This window comes from Phyllostomus discolor, chromosome 2 (assembly GCF_004126475.2).
Source record: "Phyllostomus discolor isolate MPI-MPIP mPhyDis1 chromosome 2, mPhyDis1.pri.v3, whole genome shotgun sequence".
NCBI lineage: Eukaryota > Metazoa > Chordata > Mammalia > Chiroptera > Phyllostomidae > Phyllostomus > Phyllostomus discolor.
The window spans coordinates 51,668,100-51,689,049 of record NC_040904.2 but is presented as its reverse complement, the minus strand read 5'-3'; the positions used below and the strand labels follow the sequence as shown (position 1 = coordinate 51,689,049).

Here is a 20,950-nt window from a genome sequence, read left to right as displayed (position 1 = left end):
AAGAAGGTAAACAGCTGGATTCGGCCTACGGGCCTTGTGTTTGCCGCCTGTGTCCTAGATAGTTGCACAAAGCACTGGTTGGCCCATCCAAAGGGCAGTTTGAACTTCAGGTGCTCTTTTTCACACATGTGGCCTGGTGCATTTATAAATGTAATATACTGTTTTAAATTACAAGTGATGATGTAAAATTTCTCTAGTGGCTGATGGTTTAATGATACTTCAAGGTAGAAACTCTTTGCTTTGATAGTTCATAGATTTATAAAAATTAGATGTGGTTCAGCTCCACTAGGCTCGCTGTTCTCTTGCTCTCTGTGATGCATGCTGATTCTGGAGAAAGTGTCCCCCAGAGGGGCGATGAGGTACAGCTTTAGATGCATGGGCCCAGATCCATGGGTTTTCATTTTTATCTTTAAAACACTGTTTTTATAGTTCAAGTCCTTTAGGGCAACAACTGTACCTTATTCATTTCCGTATCATTGTGCCTCTCACTAAATCAAATGCATCACAGCATCTGCTTACTGTTTGTGGAAAGCATAGATAAATGAATGAGCAGCTTAAAATACATATTCAGTAGGAGTAGCAGTAATTTTGGACATCCAGGCAAATATTTTTTATTCTTGAGTTAGAATGGGTTATTGAACTTCCCTTTTAATCTGCCTCTTAATTTTTTTTTTGTAAATGTACCCAACTATAGAAAAAGGATAAAATGACAAAGTTTATGTCAGACAATGACCCAGGCTCCACATGCTGGCCCCTTCTCAGCATGTCTTCTGCTCCACCCTGTTTATGGAAAACAAAGGTGATGCCTTCTAGCCTGCTGGGAAATACCTGCCCATGGCATCTTGGCCCCTCGCCCACCCAAACTTTCTCATTTACCTGAGGCAAGGTGGTTATTGCATAGGTTTTTTAGGTTTTCCTTCTCATGTCCCTGTTCTGTTGACAATCTCTGAGCAATGCAGGTGTCTACATCAGTAGGGACCAGAAACAAAAAGGGTGTGAGCTGCCTCCCTGTGGATTCGTTTGCGCTGGGAAAAAAGGAGACCGTGGGCAGAGGTGTTCACTAAGTTCCTCACTGCCCTCTCACACTACTGCCTCACCTGTCTTCTCCAGCCTATCATAACCCATCACCTGACCGCGCCCCAGTTAAAGGAGTAGCAGCTCAAACAATTTTTTAAAGGGAGGAATATTTACTTTTTAACCTGCAATTTTTACTGTTACCTCTATCTCTTTTGATCTTCACACCAGCTCAGATTATTACCCTTGGTTCTTGGAACCTTCTATACCCTGGTGTATGGAAGCCAACAAAACCCATTTCACCTCAAATATTGAAGTCCCAAGCACCCTTCCTGAAATGCTTTGGGTCTCTAAGGGACTCGAAAGCACACACAGCTGGGTTCTCGGGAAGCAAGTGTTGTTAGGGTGTAATGAGTCATAGTCAAGTCAATGCTTCACATTTTCCACCTCATCATATGCATTGTGTTTATAATGTACCTGTCAATCTGCTTAATTCATTGAAAGCTTGTTGAAAATAAAGACAGAGCCTGATTTATTGATATCCTCCATGGCTCTTACCATAATTCTGGTACCTCATAAACCCTAACTAAAGGTGAGTGCATGGATTAACGGGTGAGCTAATGATTAAAAGAGAGGATGAATGAATGAGTAAATAGATAACTGAGAGGATAAACTGGTGGTTAAGTGCATGTATGTCAACAGGCTAGTAAAAATTAAACTCTTTTTGAAATATAAAGGAGAATAGGAGATGTGTATCATACATAACCAGTTATTTTTATTTTTTCTTAAACAGGGAAGGCCGAGCTGCTCTGGTTTCATCCTTTGGGGTATTTAAATACTTGACCATGTATGGCATAATCCAGTTTATTGGTACATCGCTGCTCTATTGGGTATGAATCAAAAGAATTCTTTTTTGTTTTAGTTGCATTTACATCACTGGTTTATTCTTTGGGGGTGCAGCTCCTACACAGGATACAATGTTTTATATATAAATGGCATTTCTCAAAATAAATGTCTACAAAGTGGGAACTTGGTATAACTGCATGAAACACAGAGCTAGAAATAAATAGATGTGTCTCAGTTTTTTAGAAGTGTTGTTTTTCTCCAGATAACCTGAGACACTTGACCTCTCCAAGCCTCTATTTCTTCACTGGATTGTGAAGGAAGCTTCAGAGCAGCCTAAATATAACTCAGCAGGAAACGGATCAGTCACCAACTGTGGAATATTTTTGGCAAAAGACTAAGAAGAGATAAAAGGAAAGACATGTTGTTGAATTTGACTTTGGAGGATTCAAAGGCTAGGGAAACTTCCATACTGGAGCTCTACTTCTGAACCTGCCCAGAACTTACATATTTAGACATGTCATCAGTACAGGATTAGCAACTCTTCATTTTTTAAAAAAATAAAGATTGTTTAAATTAAGTGATCAAAACAAACACGTAAGAATTAATTAGCTATATGGAAGAAATATGTTTAGATTGAAAGAACACTTTAGTAGTTCAGTCATAACTTGTTCTACAGTAAAATGATCCAATGGACGCAGGGACCATGTCAGGAAGGAAGTTAATTTAGTGCTTTTCTAAGACATTTGAGAGATGACTGAGAAGGCCATTGCACTCCAGCATCCGGTGGGCTATTATTAGTAAGGACCACACATGGAAGGTTAACGGGCAACCAGATGGGTAGAAACAAGGCCTGGACTGGGAGTCAGGAAACCTGGATTCAAGTTCTGCCTCTATCACTAGGAGCACATTAGATCTTGCCCTTAGCCAAGCCTTCATCTGCCTTTGGAAAGTTAGGCTGGCTGATTCCCAAAACCCTCTATAATATAGGTCTATGTAAGTTGCTCCTAGAATGAAGATTAAAAATGCTTTAAAAAATTCCTCCCTGTTGCATCCTAGTCCTCATGGATAGAGTTGGAACGATGGTCCACTCTGAAGCCATTCATTCTCATAGTCTAGGCAGGGGTGTCCAAACTTTTGGTGTCTCTGGGCCACACTGGAAGAAGAGTTGTCTTGGGCTGTATATTAAATACACTGTGACACATAATCACAAAAAAAAAATCTCATAATGTTTTAAGTAAATTTTCAATTTTGTGCTGGGCCACATTCACAGCCATCCTGGGCTGCATGTGGCCCATGGGCCTCAGGTTGGACACCCCTGGAGACCTAAATAAGACTGCTTCTAAGGACCTGCACCTGGAAACTTCTGAGCCTTAGGTTCACCCTATCACAGGCCAGAAATATTTTTCACTTGTGTCTATCGGGTCTGTAAAGTCCTCAGAGCCAGATTATGATTTGGTGCTCATTCAACCTCTGTGTAGCAGAGAAACAGACCCAGCTGCAAAAACATATTGCAAGCAGGTTTGCAGAGAGGAACCACTTAACTTTTTATTTAAATGCTTCAACTCTATAAATGTGAACATAACAGAAGCTCTATGTCTGTACGAACTTGAGAAAGACAGGTGTGCCACACTGAAGTCTGCAGTGGGCTTCTGTGAGGCAGGAGCGCTTGTTCAATTTGTGAAAGTGAATGGACCCCCAAGAGAACTATGGCGTAAACTCAGTCCATGAATAAAGATGGAAAGAAACACCTGTTCAGTGACTCAAGGCCTTAACTTTAAATTTTAAGTTTGAAATTCCCAGAGGAACTTTTGGGCTTTAATATCTTATGTTAAAAAATTCAATTGTCCAGGCTAACATTGTAGCTGTCATAACTACTGTGTCCAGTCAAAGGGCTGACCCTTGTTGCTAGTATGGAGTTAAGTTAAACACTGGGAAAATAGTGGTATGGTTTCATTCCCTCCAATAATATGCAGAAGACAAGGTAAGTCACTTTCTTCCTAAAGAGGAGAGAAAAATAACAGTTACTTTCAAAAGGAGTGTTAGAAATGATAAAGTGCTAAAATGGTAGAAGCGACCCTTATATCTACTTTTGTTTCCTTTTCAGCAACTACAACTCTTTGGGAATTACCAATATCTAATGCAGGATGTAGCCATTACCTTGATGGTCTGCTTGACAAGTAAGCTATTTAGCAAAGTAAACTGTATTATTTGTATTTACCCAAGAAATTCTAGAAATGTTCATCCAAATAAGACTTTCAGAGAAAGGTGCACCTTAACTACTAGAACCTCATTTCTTATGAATTTTTTGAAAGTGGTATTGGAAGAAAACTGAGACTTGAAGTCCTCAGACCTGGTATTCAAATATCCTGAAAGCAAATATGTTTTAGCCTCATAAAATTTTCAATGTATTCTGAGTTCTTTGTAGGTTTGTAGCTTGTACATAGAAAAATATACAAGAAATCTGGAAAGGGAAACCTTTAAAACCCAGAGGTCTCTTTCCATTATTTGGCTATGCTTCATGTTGACGTGAAACCAGATTTTTGCTAAGTCTTTGACGTGCGAGAACAAATGCTAGCATTTTACTCTCGTGGAATTCTCTCAAAAGCAAGGTGTGGCTTACAGCAGCTATTGCTCATTTCCTTCCTTGCAGATGACACTGATATAGTATTTCCTATCAAAGAACTCGGGTTTGATACTGACTCTTAATAAGTGAGAAAGGTGACTGCCTCAACAGAGTAAAGGAAAAGAATGACGTAGTCATTTTTTCTGCCTTGTTCAACAATGAAAGTGTTTTGAAATATAACAGATAAAACATCAGACAGTGCAGGATATTAATAACCATGCAAATTTCATGTTGAATCATAAAACATGAAACTGATATTGAAGTCATTTATTATATCAGCCCAATGATAAAACTTACCAGTATCAGAGATGTAAGTATTATCAATTTTGATTGTTATGGTTGAAATGTCTATTCATAGCCCATTAAAATATTTTTCTACATATTATTCATATTCACATGACTGGATAATTTTGAATCAATGACATTGCTCTGCAATGTTGGATATTTTTAAGTAATTTGCATAATTACTTGTGAAAATGGGCAATGATGCTAAAAAGGAAATAGAACACCAGGAAGTTCCAAGAGCTAAGCTAACAGTCAGTAGCATTAAGGGAAAGGCCATGGCCATCCTTCACCACTCCCTATCTCTGCGACCTTTTGCAAATTATTTTTTAAACAAATAATTTCCTGATAGGAAATGTCCTCATAGTGTTGTGAGGATCAGACAAAATAATACATGTGACATGTGTGGCAAATGCATCACACACTGCGAGGACTCACTGCAAAATTAATGATATCACCTCATGCCCCTATACTCTTTCTTCCTGTGCAATGATGCTAACTCGGGGAGCCCTTGGAAAGAGTTCGACTGCATACAGGTAGACTATGTGATTAGTAATCCAAAACACTGGGTGGTAGTCTTAGCCTTGCCTCAGAATGAGAGATGACTTTGAGCAAGTTATTTTGAGCTTTGACACACTTAATTTCACAATATTGCTGGTAAATCAGACTCCCACGGCAGCGGGTATACTTTACTCTTTCTCATGGCAATAGCCTGTTATCTCCCTGCCAGCTGGCCAGTTAGCTGCTCATGTTGGAGTAGGCTCAGTGGGAAACTTGGAATGGCTTGAGGCAGGATCATTGTTACCAATGGGAGAAAAAGTCTCAGAAGGGCAATAGATCAGAAGCATAATGTTCTACCAGAACAACAGCACTTTATGCAAATATTATTCAACAAACATATAGCTGGTTTGGTAAGTGGGCTGGGCTCCAGGTAGGCGGGTAAAGGTGAGAAATGGAATCAAGAAACAGCTATTTTGGTTTGATTTTTACCCTCTGCCTTCAGGAACTATTGCTTTCCCATCCCTATAAACTCAGGTATTCTACAGGCAGATCATTTCCTGGTGAATTCCAGGTATTAAATGATCTCATCTTTAGTTATAAAACATCCAGGCCCTGTAAATTAACATTTTGTGTTTTTATCCAATCTGAAGCTTTGCTCCACCTATATCCAGCCTGCCCTATGGCCTGGAGCAAGCAATGATGAGACCGCCATGGTCTCTACTTTCCTTGCAATGGTCTCTACTCACCTACACTCAAGCCCGGCTTCAGGGACTCTCAGAGCAACAAGAGCAAACAAGCTTTTACTTCAGTGGGAGTGTTGTAGTACTCTCCACTCAAGTGCCCTCTGATATGACAGCATTTTAAATTCAGAGACTTTGCAGGGGGCCCATTGGTGAGTTCTTGGGTTCTTCAGAGAGTCCCTGTGGATTGGTCTGGACCAGACCTTTCCCTGACACAGTGGTGCTGTCTCTCTCTGACCCCTCAGGATTCCTTTTAGCAATGGCCTTCCAGTGGTACATACCACAAAGCTTTTTTTTTTGCTGCTGTGCCTCTAACCCCAGCCGACTGCCCCATTGGGCAGATTCCTCCCAAGGCTCCTCTAGTTTGGTTAATTCCCGAAGCTTCTGCTTGACCTACAAGATATTGATAGTAGATGTATAGCTTGCTCTCACTGCTGCCCCCTCTTTTTTCCCTCTGGTATTGCAACAGGGGAAGGAGTGAGCCAATCTCTACCTCAAAACCACTAAGGTCTCTCATAGAGTGGTTCTAATGACCCTCACTTATTTGTGTTGGGGTGGTGCAGGAAAAAAAACACACAGCTCTTTCTGGTCCTAAAATTTCTTTAAAAAAGTCTCTTGATAATCTTTGTAGATTTCCTTATATAGTCTGTATATAGGTAACAGTGTGTGGGGGACTAGGTGGGCATGCTTTCAGTTGAAGGACCCATGTGGATCTCTGAGTTGGTACTATGGAGATTTGTCAAAGGGCTCTCTCTTTACATTATATTGGCACTTAAAATTCATTGTCCTCAAATATGAGGCTCAGTAAAATTCCCCAGACAAAAGGAAAATTCCCAATTCAGCATCCTCTTAGTTGTGTGCATCTCCTACTATTTGTTAGGCATGTACTTGCCTGGTGCATAAAAAGACTGGTCACTAAATTCCGAGTTTAGTGGGGGAATTCACATACATGAATTAATGAAATGCTAATCTAAAGTAGTGAGTGCCAGGGAAAAAAGAAGTTCAGAAAAAGAAAAGATTGCTTCTGAAAATCTGGGGTTAGGGAAGAGACAGCAATGGAGAAAAAGGAGATATACTAAGGTTGGCTTTATGGAAGAGGTAAGCATTTGCACCAAAATAGGAAGGATGGGTAGATTCCAAACATTTTTACTAAAAGAAGGGAATTCAAATAGGAGAAAACATCATGAACAAGAGAGAGCTGATAAATACGGAGCATGAGTTTTTCAGTTTGACCACACTACAGGGGATTTGAAAAGAAATGTCAAAAGATAAAACTTGAGATGTGAGTTGGGTGAGATCACAGAATCATGACTCCCAGTCTGAGAACTGTGGACATTCATCTGCAGATGTTCAGAGTCACTGGCAATTAAACAATCAATTTAAAATCATTTTCACCAAGGTCTCTGTGTTTCCAAGTTCCCAGGTTATGGCTTTGACCTTAAGCTTGAGTTCATATGAGACAAACACAATACCATTACATATTGAATTTATTTACTTGCTTATCTATACACACCCTGCCTTGCTCCCACAAGATTTAAAGGCAAACAAAGGCACCTCACAAAACAAAAGTAGGTTTACAATTGTCTTGTGACATCCTTTGAGTGAATAAAGCTATTGTAATAATGATAACCTGCATGTCTCTTCCCATACAAGCAATTGTAAACCTACTTTTGCCCACCCCTGTATATTAAGGGTAAAATTGAGGAGAGAAGTAAGATGAATTCGGGGAAGTCAATTAAGAAAATGCATGCCTTGAAGTTCATTTGATTGTCATAGGCTTAGAAGCCATCTTGAAAGGAATTTGTCCTTGCTACATCTTTGTTCTCTCCCATAAGACCCACTCAAATTAGATTTAAAAAATAGAGAAAGGGGAATGTTTCAGAATATAATTCTCACAGAAATCTGAGAACAGAAATTCAGAAGCAGGTGGTCCTTGGAAGGGCTAGGTCACTCAAGGCTGCTTTCTTTATTTCCAAGGGACCATCTTGTTTTTTTCTTCTTCTTTCTATTCTTACTGTTTTCATCTCACTTCTTCTCATTCACTCTGCAAATGACCCTAAATGGTGACCCTGCTGAATCTCCATAATCTTTCTCCTTGTCTTCCCACAGCTAATTAGCTTAGCTTCTAGGTATCTTATTTGCAAATCTCTTGAGAGAAAGTTTAGTGACCTAATTTGTGTCAGATGCCGACCTCTAAGACAGTCATTTTTATGAATGAAGATGGGTTCATGCAATCCAGGCCTGTCTAGGCCAGTCACTTCAGCATATGGGAGGAGGCAGTGTCCAGGAAAGGAGGCTGTAGGAGGGAATTCATACAGTCCATATAAACATCTCTTTTATAAAGTCTACCAGGGCTTCAATGATGCCTAAAATTTTCTAGGTCTTGGTCCCCTTGGAGAATCTGAAGAAAATATATATCTTTGCACTTTAAAAATTTCACGATGCACACTCAAAATTCTGCATGTAATTTAGGTGAGTTCGTGAGCCTCCTGCAACATGACTTATGTGACTTAAAAAGTCTATAATACAAAGTAAGCCAGCTATTTAGGGAAGCACACCTACACTATACCCAAAATGATGCTGAACAATTAAAAACTGTACTTTGAGAATAGGAATTAAAACTTCTAAGTCCTCCCATACAGCAGAACCTGTGCTGGGTTCAGTCAGGTACAGCAAGTGGAATGAGACAGGTTGTCTTCCTTCAGAGAGCTCACAGTCTGCTGAGTGCATGTGTAAACAGCTTGATTTAATGCAAGACACCAGTGGCAATATGAGTAATGTCCTGTGGAAACTTAGAGGCAATGATTAATTGTAAATAAAATATAATACTCCACCAGTTTTCATTTCCTCTGCATGCAATCTGATAGCATACATCATCATCATTTTAAGGAAACCTGGACAATTCAGAAGTTTTTTCTGTCAACTGAAACCCAAGGTTGTTATCCAAGCTTGCACTTCAGGGCTCCTCATTCTATCATGCTTAATTCCTGGGGTCCATACCACTGCATTATGCTGCAGAGCAGAGAACACACGGGGCTTTAAAGCCCTTTATACAATAGAAGACACCCACTTGTGTCTTCCATTGGACTTCAAGCTCTTTGAGGGCAGATGAGAGTCCTTCTACTCTGCGTACTCCATAGCCTCTAGCCCAGCACCCTCCTGGGGAGATATTGCTTAAATTGGTAAAGGTAGAGCCTTAGTTATAGAGCTTTAGGATAAGAGAGTTGGAAGGGCCTTTGAAAACATTTAGATATTCCAATACTTTCATTTTATATTGATATATGAGAAAGTGAGAGACTGGAGAGTTTAACATGATTAACCCAGAACAGTTTGAGCAAACTGAAAAACTACTTTAGAGTTTTCTCATCCCAAACTGGACATCCAGTCCCCACTGCCCTGCCCCTCTGTTCATGAATGCAAACCTAACCACACACACTTTATTTTCTTCCTCATGCAAAGGAAACCAGTGGTGAGTTATGAAATGGGACATATTGATGGTTATGAAGGCAAGAACTGAAACATGACTAAGATATAAACCTTTAAATGCGATGTCTCTAATTTCTGACCTTCCCTTGCTTCTTTCCTGCTCTGCCCTAAGAAGTACATTCCATTTTCATTAGCTTGTGAATGCATGGCTTCCAAGAAAAATGAAGATACTATAACATATTTTAATATTTTCATCTGGAAGCAAGATTTTTTTAATGAACTCTTTTTCCTAAATAAGACTAATGTTCTCTAGCCATCCACCATTTACGCACATTTCCAGGAAGGAGCAGAACACACCTCTAGCATTTATCCTGGTACACAGAAGTGCTCAGAGAACATTTGCTGAATGAACAGTAGAGTGAGTGCTTTTAAAATAATTTTTCCCAGAATCTGAAGATGAATCAGCTAGATGCTTTCTTACTCTCCTCGTCTTAACTCTCCACTTTCCCATCATCACTGAGAGGTAATAGCAATGCTTATTTGTGTGGAAGGCTATCTTCTTCTCTTATATACCATTTCTGGTCAGTCTGTAGAGAAAAATATTTGCATCATGCAATGTGGTAAATGTATTAATTACAGAACTTTGAATACATTACTTTTCATTTCTGAGGGTAAAACCAAAGCCTGGAGAAAGCAAAGCTTGATAGCATCGGATCTGCAACTGGACAATGTGCTTTCCAAGATGTAAATTCTTGATTCACGTGTGCTCAATCTGAGCCCTAAGGCAAGACTCACAACAGTACACATCTCAATCTTTCATTCTCAACAAAGAAACTGAAACGAGGAAAAATGCATTTGTCTTTCAGTGAGTTCAACTCATGCTTACCCAAAGCTGGCTCCCTACCGACCAGCAGGACAGCTCCTCTCTCCGCCTTTGCTGCTCTCTGTCTTGTTGAATACCTGTTTCACCTGCATTGTGCAGATCTGTACGTTTCTCTATGTGAAGCAGCAGCCCTGGTACTGTGAGGTCTACAGATACAGGTAACATTCATGTGCTTAGTTTTAATTTCTGAAGGTGACACAATGAGTACCCAGTGACATTGTACAACTGGGTTCGAACATATATCTTACAATTGTAATCAGCAAAAGTTATGTCTCCACATTGCAAAACACCATTGGTGAGACAGAACACACAGCACATTTAATGGGTGGAGTCCTGGGGTGAGTCATGTAGAAGGGGAAGGAAAAGATTTTTACATTGGCTGTTGAGGTATAGCTCTGACAGCTGGTTGACTGAATGAGTGTATTAATTCCCTGATGGCTTGGATATAACATATAGACCAAGGTGGGAAAACATTTCTTGTAGAGGGCCAGGCAGTGAATACTTTGGGCTTTGTGGACTAGATGGTCTCTGCTACAACTACTCAACTCTGCGGTTGCAGTGAAAAGCAGCCACAGATCCTGCACAAACAAGCAGGCATGACTGCACTCCACAAAACCTCACCTACAAAAGCAGTTGGTGAGTTGGATTTGGTCTGAGGCGTTAAGTCAGCTGGCCCTTGATATATAAGAGGTTTGCTTAAATTAGTTTGGGTTTTTCAAGTGAATGTTAAAATTAAAATGTTAGTTAATGATGTCATCGTTCTGGCTGAACATGAGGCAAGCCTTTCCACCCCCCTGAGCTTGAATTTATTTAACTGTAGACTAAGGGTTAGATTAGGGGAATTGTGCCAATAGAGGTTTAAACATACTTTTTCTGACAAAGCCTGCCTGACCTCCAAAAAGAAAGGCAGGAAGAGAGCTGCTTTTTTTGTTATGTTTTGTTTTTGAAGCTGGGCTGGTAGGCATCAAAGCTCCAGGCATCAAAGCTCCAGGACAGTGAAAGGCAGAATAAAAACTATCAAATGGTGTTTAAGATTGCCACTTAGACCCAAATGACATATTACTTGAAATATATGTATTACTTGAACTATATGTCATGTTTGTTCAAAACCAGATTTCCCCCAAGTTTCAGTGTATCTAGTCAGAGAAGTGCAGGTCTAATTAAAGCTGGGAGGCAACACAGTACAGCCGGAAAGATGACAGATGGGTAGGCCTGCCTCTGTCACTAACGAGCTGTGTCACATTGGCCCCCAACTTCCTTATCTCAGTGTAAGTATGCTGCATTAGATACTTTTTAGTATTAAACTCTACTCTTCAGACCTCCTATTTATCCCTTTGTGCAAGGATGTTTTGTTAACTACTGATTGTTTCATGAATCTGTTAAGCAAACATTAACTGAACATCTCCTATATACAAAGCACATTTTGAAATCCAAGGGGGCTAAGAATAATAAGACTTAAGTCTTGCATTTGAGGTCACAATTGGAAAATAAAATTTATTTATAAACAATTATAATAGTAATAAAATGTTTCAAGCTGCATAAGAAAGCTGATGGAGACTGATTTGTGGGTTTGATATTGAAAAAAATAAACATTTCCAGCAGGTCAACCAGAAAGCTGGGAAAGCTCTTAAATACTTTCTCTGAACAGATGATATGTGGCATGACTATAACGGATGCTAAGGATCTGTTATAGATCTGTGTAAAACAAAAATAAATGAATAAAACCAAAAGAAAAATTCCACATGAAAGGAACTCTCATCTCAGGCTTGAAAAATAAAAACATATGAATGATTACTTGCAAAATAATGAGCTAAGTGTAGCAATAAGAGGGAATAATGGCGCACCGATTCTGCGGGGCAGCAGATGTAAAGACCTTTAAGACAGAGTGATGTTAGAAGGAGCGGAGGTGTGCAAATGGTGGTATTTGGGGAACAGGGAATACTCCTATAGGTTTGGAATATAAGGAGTGTGGAAGGACGAGCAAAAGATAAAGCTGGAAAGAGACATTGAGATGAGAATCTGAAGGTCTTCCGGGCCTGCCTAAGAAGTTTGAACTTAATTTATTAGCAAATTAAAGCCACAGACACTCATAAGCAGGGGGCATGTCATGCTCAGATCCTCGGGTGGAGCCTTCGGTTGTATGAGGTGAGTGGCTTAGAGTGGGCAGATTCAAAACGGGGAACCAAGTTGTGAGGCTTACATTAGTCCACGAAAGAGAAAACACACACACACACACACACACACACACACACTTCATTTACTCTGAATTGGAAGGAATTCCATAGAAAATCCTTATTTGAGCTGTTTCAAAACATCACTTGTTCTAAATGGAATCCTGGACAAAGAACAATCTTGACTTCCTCTAAATTTGATGTATGCTTTGACATTGCAAGAGGTTTTTATGATGGTGGTTATTGGCTGGAAGAGTTTGAAAGCTGAGGTTCTGTGGTAGAGGTGAACTAATTTTTTCCCACTAGCTGGATCAAAGTCAAATAAAAAGTCCCATACACACTGGTAATTCTTTTGTAGTGAGTGCTTTCTGGACAACCAAAGTGATTTCTCAACAAATATGACTTTGGAAAGAAACTGGACTGGAAACGCAACTCTGGTTCCTGGTTCAGTTTTAAGTTTCGAGAGTACCACACTGTGGCCCATCACCACCATCAACTGTATCACAGTGGCATTTATCTTTTCTAAGGGAAAGCCATTTCGAAAACCCATCTACACGAACTGTAAGTATATGAAGTTCACATTTTATTAAAAAGATTTTTTTCACTCCCCTCCCCAGAGTTGCAACTCACTGATGAAGTGATTGGCTGAGAGGGAGACAATTGCACTGATCTGAAATTGACAACTAAATGGCAATTTTCATAGGTGGTACAGCCCATGGCAGAAACCTGCTCATTTGCACATAAACACAAGCACTTTTGAATCACATGAGTCCCGCCCTATTGTGAATCATCAAGAAGGATTTTCAGCACCCACGTATAAGTCAAGATATTTTGTAAAAGGCTTTCCCACCAGTTCAAATACAACTTGACCTTGAGGCCTTATAAGATTGAACAGTTTACTTTAATCACTCTGTACATCTTTTTAATCACCAGTGAGGATGAGTATATTTTCATGTTATTAGCTATTTCTTTCTCTCTGAACTTTATTTACATTTTTACTCATTTTCAATTGGATTGCTGTTATATTTCTTATTTATTAGTATGAGCTCTTTATTCCTTTGCGATTTTTTCCACTGCCTTTTTGTACAACTTTTTCTCATTGTGAAATCAGATTATTGTGTATTTAGTTTTTTAAATTTGTTAATGTTTTTTGAAATCCAATATTAATTTTGGGGTATAATTTGAAGTAGAGATCAAACTAGTTTATCCAACTAGTCCCTAGTTTTCCCAGATTTTATCATTTGATATTCTCTTTGGTCACTTATTTCTCAACTGAATGTAACACAGTCATTATCATACCTATATTCATATATACTTATGGTTTTCTCATATATAATTTATATTATGTAAGTTTTAATATTATGCTTATTATGTTATATACTATATATTAATTTGTATGTAATTAATTTTTTCTATACTATCTTTTCTCTTTCATTGATGTGCTAGCCTATTTTTGATCTAGCAGTCCCTTTTAAAAATTATAGTTTTATAATAAGCTTTGAAGAGTAGTAAGATTAGTGTATCCTCATTACTCTTAATTTTTTAAAAAATTCTTACTTTTCTTTCTTATTCATTCTTCTAGATAAATGCTAGAAAAAAATGTCAAGCTTTTAAACAATCCCCTTTGCAAAAAAATGCATTTGTTTACACATTTTAGCCTTCACATTTAAGAATATGTCATGTCTCTCCCTTTATTCATGCTTTCTTTTATGTCTTAGTAAATATTTGTCATTTTTTGCGCTATAGATCCTGCACATGTATTTAAGAAGCTAATCCTATGTCTTTAATATTTATTTATATTGTGAATTACTTTTTCCCATTATATTTTCTTACTAATTATCATTAACACATGTGAAAGGTCTAGTGTTGTTTAACATTTATTTTCTATCCAGAGCTCTCTGAATTTTGCTATTAATCCTTGATGTTTGAGTGTTCTAAAAGATAATTATTATCATTTGCAAATAATAGTTTTTCTTCTCCCTTTTCCATAGCTAAAATGTTTATTTATAGTTTATTTATATTTTCTTAGTGTACAGTCCAGAATTTCCAGGACAATGTTAAATAACAGTGGTAATAGTAGACAGTTCTACTCTTTAATAAAAATGCTTTTAGTAGTTTTCACTTATAAATATAATTTTGAATATTGGTTCATCATCTAAAGAAAATACCCTGCTATTACTAATAAGTTAAAAGTATGTTTTAAAATCCAGGTTGGGAGATGTATTTCATCAAATGCCTTCCAGTCCCCTACTAAGATCATTTTGCCTTTTTCTCTCCTTGGACCTATTGCTAGAATAGGTTATATGAATAAATTTATAATTAAATCATCTTCTTATTCTCAAGCAAGCCCTACTTATTATGTGATGATACATAAATGAAGATAATGCAAAGATTATGATAGACACCATATGAAACAAAAATTTGTAAGGGAGAATTGTGGAGTCTTTAAAAATAAAATAATATTTGAATTGGGCTTTTTAAAAAAAAATTGGAACTTGCCAAGAGAGGAGGACTGTCATCTACACAGAGTGTTCTGTGGACAGAGGGCCAGGAGCTGGAGAGGGTGGGGTCTTTGTGGAAGCAGCAGGCGTGTGATTTCACTTTCCTATGCACATAAGGAAGAGCGATGAGAAATCTGTTTAGAAAGGCTGACTGAATCCATGTTGTGGAAAACCTTAGATGTCGATCAAAGAAGGATCCGTGGATTTATTCTGCAGACAGCGAAGAAGAATGAGGCAGGACCTAGAGGACTGTTTGTCCATGCATGCACAACTCCATACACACATGGTGATAAAGCATCAGGGCCTCTCTGGCCACCATTTGCATGGGCTGGTCACCGCAGGATGTCCCGGCCCCCAGGACTCCTCGGTTGGAGTAGCTCCTTTATGGAGGTTACTATAATGCATTTATTAGCATATTTCTACACTTACACTTTTCAAGGAAAATCTTTAAGATATCACCTTTGTCTTGTAAGCATGAGAACATATTTTAAAGCACATGAAGATACATCAAAACATCTGAAGACGTACCCGGTATTTGCCCAACAGAGATAACTGATTCTGCAATGTGTGCCAAAAATATGCGAGACATTCCTCAGCATTTAAAAATAATGTTTGGTGTTTCTTCAGATATGTTCTCATTTCTGCTGATATCTGCCTTCAGTCTCACAGTTTTCATTCTGTTTTCTGATTTTCAAGATATATACCAAGGAATGGAGGTAAGCAGTAATTCATTTGCACATCTGTTACGACTCGCATGCAATGGGACCATATTTACTCTGTAATTTGAAATTCTGTTACTGCCATAGTCTCTCTGACCACTGAATATTGTGAAGCTATTTCCATGTACTAGAAAAGCAAATAACATAGCTAGATCTCACATATGCTAGACTCTGATTGTTTTTGTATTATTAGTATTATCAGTTTGGTACATGTATCCTATTCACACCTGAAATATTATGTTTGGATACTTTATTCTTCTGTGTTAAACTAGTCTAATAACTTTTAGGTATTAATACTATAATTATTTCTTCAAGTTAAAGTTTAAAATATATAGTAGGAATCCTTCATAATGTAGTTGTGAGGAATATTTTTCTGTCTGTCAGATATTAGCTGTAGAGAGTTTTATTTCAGTGGACAACACTTGATACATGGCGCAGTGGGTTAAAATTAAACTTATGAAGAGGTTAGTGAACTTGTCCTTGGACCCAGTATTGTGGGAGATACAGAAAAGGATTGACCCTTGACTCACTGTGACCTGATCTACTGAGCCCTTCAGACCACCCTCAAGCCCAGTGTGCTCCATTTCACAATCCAGAAAAGGGCTGTCTCCATCTGGGGGGGGAAATAACAAACTGTTACTTTGAAATAACTCCTATCAGAATAGAGATGAGAATTAAAAGTGAGCATTTAGACAGCGTGGAGGATCTACGCTTTCATTGGAAAGGCAGCTCCGTCCTTTACACAGTCATCCACAGTCTACCATGTAGGGTCAGAAACGGGGCTGTGCAGCTCTTGTGCGTGTGTGCGTGTGTGTGTGTGTGTGTGTGTGTGTTGTGGATGCAGCGATGGGAAGGGAGTTGTAGCTCCCACCCTCATTAATAAGTCTAGTTGGTGGTCAGTATGCAGTATGTGCCCCTTAATAATTAAAAGAAGGTGGCTTTCATGGGTTTGACTCTCACCAAGCCGTCGGATTTAGGGCTGGGAAGGTTTGTTCAGGAAAAGTTTCCTTTGTTTCAATCAAAATAAGCTTGAACTTTTGTGCCCCTTTATGTTTACTCATGGGTTAATTTTACTGAAAGAATGATTTCCAATTAGATTTTGCTTTGGGAGAATTAGAAATAATAATACTATTAGATGAATGATTTAAACTTATACCCACTTCCCCCTATCTAAAAAGATAAAAATGGAGAGAGACACGCAGGCTCCCTGACGTCCCGTCTCATGTCTGCAACCCGAGACACACTCACTCAATGTCTATCACCAGGCAAGGGTGGGAGCACGGGACAAGAGACAGACAGTTCTCATTTGAATTCTGGCTCTGCCTCCTGTCTGTTGGCTCTGAGCCCTTGGCCCAGGTACCGACCTTCTCATCTGGAAAGTGGTGAAAATAATGCCTACCCTCCAAGCTCAGAGTTGTTACACATATATGAAATAAATGATACGATTTTTCAAAGTGTAAGATATGGAAAGCATAACAGTAATATTTCCTTTTCCACAGTTCATTCCGACCATAACATCATGGAGGGTTTCAGTTTTGGTGGCGGCCCTCACCCAGTTCTGTGTGGCCTTCTTTGTGGAGGTAAAGTGATTCCTGTGCGGTTCCTGCTCTTTTGCTGGGAAGCTAAACAAATAAGGGGTCTCATTTTCCACAGATGCTCACTTTTCAGGGCACTTCTGTCCCCAACAGTGATAGTTATTGAGGATTCATATAAACTTGTACATGTACCCTATGGGGGAAATGCTTTGGAAAATGATTTAAAATTCTTTGAAGGCTGCACAAAAATGTTCTCAGTATCTGTAGCATAGAAAGCAAAACATCGAATTAACTCTAACTTTGCCTCACGTGGAAGCACTGTATTGTACATGTCTAGTGTTCTCAATACTCTCCCAGAGACTAGACCAGGTGACCTTCCAGCTCTGAAGTCCAGTGAGACCATTTAAAGTGAAGGGCTGTCTGCAGAAGGGCTTCCTTAATTACGAGACGGGAAGCCATTGCTCCTTCTAGTCAGTGCTTACCCTTCAGGGTCTTCTCCCTTCATTTCTCTTCTACGTAGCGTACTACATTTCTTTACCTACTCAGTGAAAGCTGTGGGTGCTATTTTTTTAAAGGATAGTTTTCTTTAAAAAAAGATTCATGTATTATAAGTCTATTGAGAAAGATTATCAACCAATTTTCTAAAATATATATATATATATATATATATATATACAAATATTCCATTGAAAACAGTCAGTAAAACTGAGGTATTTTATTTTTGAGTCTATATCTTTAATAAAACCCAGATAAGAGAAAAAACTTGCATGTATGAAGGTATCATAGTATTAGTGACAGTGGTAAATTATTACACTCAGGTGTTCAAAAGTAAAGATGCTGTTTCTTTAAATAGTTGTACAGCAATTTGATGAAATGTTACACAAGCACTAAAAAGGACTATCACTGTATTGAAAATCTAGTATAAAAAGTGGAAAGCAAAATTTGACCAATTCTATTATACATGTGTAAAAAGTGTGTGCACGTGAACATAGAAAAAAAGAGAGCCTGCAAAATGGAAAGCAAAACCTGTTTAATTGCTGAAGTTTGTCTATTCATTCAACAAACATTTACTTGGCACTTTCTATGTGGCATGTGGCAGGTAGCAGTGGTTTTTCTTCTTTTCTTGATTTTGAGCTCATTGAGTACACTAATTATCATTTCAGTCTGGCAGTGAAACAATTCTAAGTGGATTATCATCAGCCAGGATTTAGCTAGAAGTCTGTGGAAATGACAGGCTGTATGTATACTTGGAGCAGATTTCTGTGAACACAAGTACCCTCTTGCTTCTCAAGGGAAAGAGGGGAGCTGTTAGGCTTCACGGAGAGTAAAGGGAGGAGAAGTTCCCGCAGCAGCAGCAGCGGCAGCAGCAATAAGCACATCTCAGGGGAGGGCCTGGGGGAACAGCATGTGGTGCTGGCAACCAGGCAGCAGGGGAAGTGGATGATGGTTTGTTTTTCCCACCTGATTTTCCAGGATGCCATCCTTCAAAATCGAGAGCTCTGGCTATTGATCAAAAAACAATTTGGATTCTATTCAAAAAGTCAATATAGGAACTGGCAAAAGAAGCTGGCAGAAGACCCTACGTGGCCTCCCATGAACAGGACGGATTATTCAGGCGATGGCCAGAATGGATTCTACATCAACCGAGGCTATGAGAGCCCTGAAGAGATTCCAAAGGGAAAACCTGATGGGAGAGGCCAAGGCACAGAACAGCATTTTTGGACCAGACTATAACAGAACTGTGGCTGCACATGTTTAACAGCACCCCCTTCTCCCCCAGAAACTAAAGCACTGTGGAGAGGCGATGCTATTCTACCTTATTCTTTTCTCTCTCCAGCTGAGGGCTCAAAGCACATTTTTCAGTGTATTGAGCTTTGCAACAAAGGACCTTAAGTATGCCTATCTTCTACTATTGAGGGAAAAAATACATTGCCTGGATTATCATTTTTTCATAAACTTTATTCACATTACATAGCATTATCCTGGTTAAAATGTATACCTTGTCACTGCAGTGAAACTAATAGTATGAACAACAATAAAAGGAAAATTCAAGAAAAATTTTGGAAATTTTTTATTTTCACCCACAGGAATAAAAGAATTTGGAAAAAACACCCTTTTCTCAGTAAATGCCACAAATTTACTCAACTTTATATTCCCTTGTGAAGAACATTCATGCAAATGTTTTTCTAAGGTCGCTAAATTCCTTTTTTTTTTTTTTTTTTTGGCTCCCTTTGTTCAGTTGTAAGAAAGAACCAAGAATTGACATTGACTTGGGAGAATCCAGCTCTCCCTGCGGTGAGCTGGAGCCGTGTGGGAGTGGGGAATGACGGAGGCTTCTGTTGTGCACGTGCAACTGCGCTTGGGCACCACAGGGAGCATCTAGGCAAACTCCACCGAAGATGGCATCTCCCAGAGCTTGTTGTTTTGGGGCAAACGGGCTAGGTTCAGAGTAGGTCACAAAGGCAATAAACTAAACTGTTGGACTGTACTTCTAACTTAAAGAAGTGCAGCACCTTCATTTACTCTCTATTACTGACAGGTGAAATACTGAAGTTTGTTTCTTTGTTTGTTTGTTTGTTTTACTCTAGAAGTTGGGCCACACTCTGCCTCGCTTATCTTAAAAAACAATCATAGGCATGGGACCCATAATATCTGTATCTAAAGTGTGACAATTATTAGGCTACTAAACAATCTTAAGTCTCATTCTATGTTTTCATTATCTAAATCAATTATTAGATGCACATTAACAACCATAAGAGAGGGTACACCCTTTGTAAATAGATTTTGGACACTAGAACCTTTAGTATGCATCAGTCCCATTGTGACCATGACAGGGCATTTATTCCTAGTGAACATTTTATATCATCTATTAGGCTTTACTTGTAACAGTGAATCTAATTTTGCTAACTTAACAGATCTTCAACAGCTCATAGGCAATTATGTAACCAGTCTTATTCCATGAGTGTCAGTTATGTGCCTGACACTGGTGTATGGATTCAGTAATGCACTTTGTTACACAAACCAGCAGCACAAATGCAAATTTCTATAAAACAAACCCTCTCTATTTATATTTTATTTGCTTTTAACTTTTGGTACACAGTTCTTGGAGAATGATAATTTTCAAAATGTATCTAATTCAGTAGCTACTAATAAAAGATGAAAGGGTAAAAAGATATTTAGTTTACGGTTAAGTAATGTTATGTCAACATATAAATATGGTAACTCAGTTTCATGAGCAATGTGTCATGTCTGTATTTAGTAATTCAACCTTTAAAACAAGAAGAGTCAATTGATACACTGTGGCATTTAGATAGCATAACAATGTTTTTTTTTTTAAATCTTGACTTAATAAATATACACCTTTTTCGTTTGCCCCAATTTTTCCAACAACCTGTTTGGTATCTGATAAGTGAAAATCTTTATTTCACACATCTTTGTGGAGGTGAAGCTGATAAAGTCGAACTCTATACTAACTTTGCTAAAAATATGCTCAGAGGAAGGCTTCCTAGTCTTGGAAAAAGGCCCAATAGAAGCACAATGAGCAAGGCCACACATCAATGATCGCCTCTGGGAAAAGCCGACTTTTCACTCTGAGCTGCTCATCAGCAAGAGTGGCCATTTTTAGGGGAACACTGGTGACTAGCTTTGTGGGCTTACCTTTAAGGGTGAAAATTACTGGAGTCTTGAACAGTATGTGAAAAATTAATCC

The 20,950-nt window shown here is 38.6% G+C and overlaps 1 protein-coding gene across 2 annotated transcripts in view; it reads left to right on the top strand.

The window, feature by feature from the left end:
- ATP13A5 (ATPase 13A5) overlaps positions 1–20,414 on the top strand; it is a 98,669-nt gene extending 78,255 nt beyond the window's left edge. For both annotated transcript variants that reach the window (XM_036017851.1, XM_028504659.2), the window contains 7 exons: positions 1,808–1,904; positions 3,965–4,037; positions 10,299–10,473; positions 12,845–13,047; positions 15,615–15,703; positions 17,206–17,286; positions 18,715–20,414. In XM_036017851.1, coding sequence (XP_035873744.1) covers positions 1,808–1,904; positions 3,965–4,037; positions 10,299–10,473; positions 12,845–13,047; positions 15,615–15,703; positions 17,206–17,286; positions 18,715–18,975 — 979 coding nt within the window. In that variant the 3' untranslated portion in view covers positions 18,976–20,414. The remainder of the gene's footprint in view (positions 1–1,807; positions 1,905–3,964; positions 4,038–10,298; positions 10,474–12,844; positions 13,048–15,614; positions 15,704–17,205; positions 17,287–18,714) is intronic.
- Positions 20,415–20,950: the final 536 nt, after the last annotated feature.